The sequence below is a fragment of the Buceros rhinoceros genome, unplaced genomic scaffold (genome assembly GCF_000710305.1).
Source record: "Buceros rhinoceros silvestris isolate BGI_N320 unplaced genomic scaffold, ASM71030v1 scaffold27612, whole genome shotgun sequence".
Taxonomy (NCBI): domain Eukaryota; kingdom Metazoa; phylum Chordata; class Aves; order Bucerotiformes; family Bucerotidae; genus Buceros; species Buceros rhinoceros.
Genome location: NW_010397563.1, coordinates 569 through 3,526, shown reverse-complemented (window position 1 = coordinate 3,526; position 2,958 = coordinate 569). Strand labels below are relative to the sequence as shown.

Sequence of the window (2,958 nt, the reverse complement as noted above, 5' to 3'; positions counted from 1 at the left end):
CACCTTGCTTGCTACCTCCATGGACAGAATTCCCCTCCACACGGGTCTTTGCTGTTTCAGGCCCATGTCTCGGCTCGGTTCTGACCCTCTTCAGCTTCCCGGACCAAGATCCGTGGTCTTTGAAGGGACTAATGCTAATTCTACATGCACCTGCTTTGATCAGGCTGTATGAGGAAATGTTTAGTAGGGACTGACCGACACCAGATGCGTTTTGTTTGTGACAAAACCCAAACTCGGACCAAGCCAGGAGGTGGAAGCGAAGTGAGAAGGTACCACTTGACCCCATCTCTGCTTTCTGTGGAATACAGCAGCGCCTTGCTCGGTCTGTGAGCCAAACCCCTGGCCCCACCACAACCACTACCAAGAGTCACCAGCTCCCAGCTCTCTCCCCACTGGCTGAGTTCAAATGCCACCTTCAAACACTCTGCCAAGCAAAGAGGTCATGAGCAGACGGTCGTACAAAGGCCAGACCAGTTGGAGAAGAGCCTGAGCTGGGTCCCTCCCCTCACCGCTGTGTCCCTGTTCCCCCACCATGGCCGGGCATACTCACTGTGTAGGGGGATGAGCCATGGACGTGCTCCAGGGAGTACTGGCGGCTGTACTTCGGCATGGAATGGGCTGAACTGCTGTCGTTCAACATCAGGGGGCTGCAAGACATTCCCAGACACCACAGCAGTCACCGCGCCGCCGGCACAGCCCCAAGCCCAGAACTGGGCTCTTGCACCCACCCCAGGGGCCAACACACAACTGTTCCCAGCTCGGGGTGCTCTTAGGACCAAGAGAGGTGGTTGGGCCAACAGAGCAGGCAGCCCCATGACATGGGGGAAGAGGACAAGCCCCCGTGACCAGCCCCTGGCTGTCATTTTCCAAGTCTGCTGAGCAGCAATGGAAAAGCTCAGGCCTCAGAGGAGATGTATGGAGCCTCTGGTCACCTCCTTCTTCATGCGTGTACATCAGGGCCCTGCTTGGCCTCCACTCCCCATGGCCCACGGCTCCAAAGCTGGGGGTAACTGGTGCTCATCTGCCACACAACCACTTCCATGGCCCTTTTCAAGCACTCGAGTACTGTGTAGAAACTCTTTCTCCACACCAGATAAATCATTTTGGCATGTCCTGGACATTTTCCCCGTACAAACCACAATGGTCATCAATAACAGCCCAGCCCACCGTGGTGTCGGCTGCCAGATGGTGCTGCTGGGCACAGCTCAAACACAACAGGCCGCCCTGGCCACTTGACAGGCAGCGCGGGGCAGGGGGGCAGGAACCGACATGCGACAGCATGTCTGCCCGTTTGTACATGAACACGGGTCAGAAATCCAGTGGAGAAGGAGAGAGACTGGTGGAGTTCCCCAGTTCAGCCCGGAGGAGAGATGACAGAGAACGGGCTGTCAAAGCTGAGGACGGAAAAGGGATGGTGCTACAGCACAGCCCCGGGACCAAACCACAGAACAGTTCGTCGGTGAAAGCAAATTAACTTGGAGATGTTCTTAAGCACTTACGGCACTCAGGTACCGACTGGTCAGAGAATCATCGAATCACTGACTGGTTTGGGTGGGAAAGGGGCTTAAAGCTCATCCAGCCCATGAGCAGGGACATCTGCAACTAGAGCAGGGTGCTCAGAGCCCCAAGCTCCAACCTGACCTGCCAGGGGGCCAGGGATGGGGCTTCTCCCACCTCTCGGGGTAACCTGCTATTTCTTTTTTGTTTGTTTGTTTTTTCTACAAAGAAACAGAAGATTGAGGAGGCTCTGCGTGGGCTTAGGGATGACAGACCCTTCTTGGAACAGCCACATCACAGCATGAGCTGGTTTTGGTGGGAGCAGATGAAGGCTCCCCCTATCCCAGTGACCACTGCCCCAGGCTGTGATAGGAGGATGAGGGCTGGGGGACCCACTCTGCTGACTGTCTCTGTACTCTCAGACAGGGAACATGTCTCTGGAGGTATAAACACAGACTTACATCTTCCTCTTCACCCCGAGAATACGGTTGGATTGCACCAGGGAAATCAAAAACTGGATGAGCTGTGAGGAGAGAAAAGAAAAAGCTGTTAGGGTGTGCGCAGGATACAGGCAAAAGCAGCTTGAGGGGCACTCGGTGCCTGCGCTCGGGGCAGAGCCGGAGCTGGGGACACGCAGAGGCACAAAGGTGAAGGTGAAGAGTGAGACCCTGACGTGGCAGCCACCTGAATTCTGCGTTTAGCCCAGATTCAGCCTCTCCCTGCTGCGTTTCCAGAATCCCACCACAACAGGAAGAAACTGAAGTTCTTGACTAGAGTTAGCGCCTCCACATCCCCCCGATCCCGCGAGCGCTCAGCCTGGCCACCGCGTTCCCCAGGCACCCGAGAGCATCCTGATTCCTCCGTGGAGATGCCAGGCTTTACCTTATTGACCACTTTCTGCTGCTGGGCGTGCTTCTGCCGCAGGCTGGCCACCTCCCTCCAGAGCGCCTCATTCTCGCTGCCAGAGAAGAAAGAGTCGGCTGAGAAAAAACAAGGGCGGCCTGGCGAATAAAGCGAGTCGGCAAAGTGCAGCAGGGGCTTTGCTGCCCCTCCAGACGCCGGCTCATTTACGGCCTCCTGGGGCTGCGGGGTTGCCGTAGATCCAGCTCCGGGAACAGCAGCTATCCGCACGTGGGCCGTAACGCGGAGCCGTGCCCGAGCGAGCAGCTCCCATCTGCTCCCCGCCCTAACTGCGCCCTAGTGGGAAGGCCCCGGGTGACCCAGCTCCATCTCCTCGCCCCGGCCCAGGTGCTGGCGAGGCCGGTTGTAAACTGGTGTCTCTGGAGATGGGAAGCGGGTGGGGGGAAGGTGAGGAGGAGCGACTCGAGCATCGCACAGCACCGACCCCTCAGATTTCCTCCTGCGGCAGCAACCCCCAAGCTTTCCCCCCTTTCTAGAACCCTGTGCTTGAATTTTCTACGTGTAGAAATGAAAAGAGCAATGTCGGGGTTTGTATTCTGA

General features: G+C 57.1%; 1 protein-coding gene across 1 annotated transcript in view; it reads right to left on the bottom strand.

Moving 5' to 3' along the window:
• LOC104502344 (heat shock factor protein 1-like) overlaps window positions 1–2,958 on the bottom strand; it is a gene marked incomplete at both ends in the record, with an annotated part of 12,333 nt that overhangs the window by 8,991 nt on the left and 384 nt on the right. Inside the window, 3 exon segments of the mRNA XM_010146308.1 lie at window positions 551–647; window positions 1,959–2,020; window positions 2,380–2,455. Of these exon segments, the coding sequence (XP_010144610.1) occupies window positions 551–647; window positions 1,959–2,020; window positions 2,380–2,455 (235 nt within the window).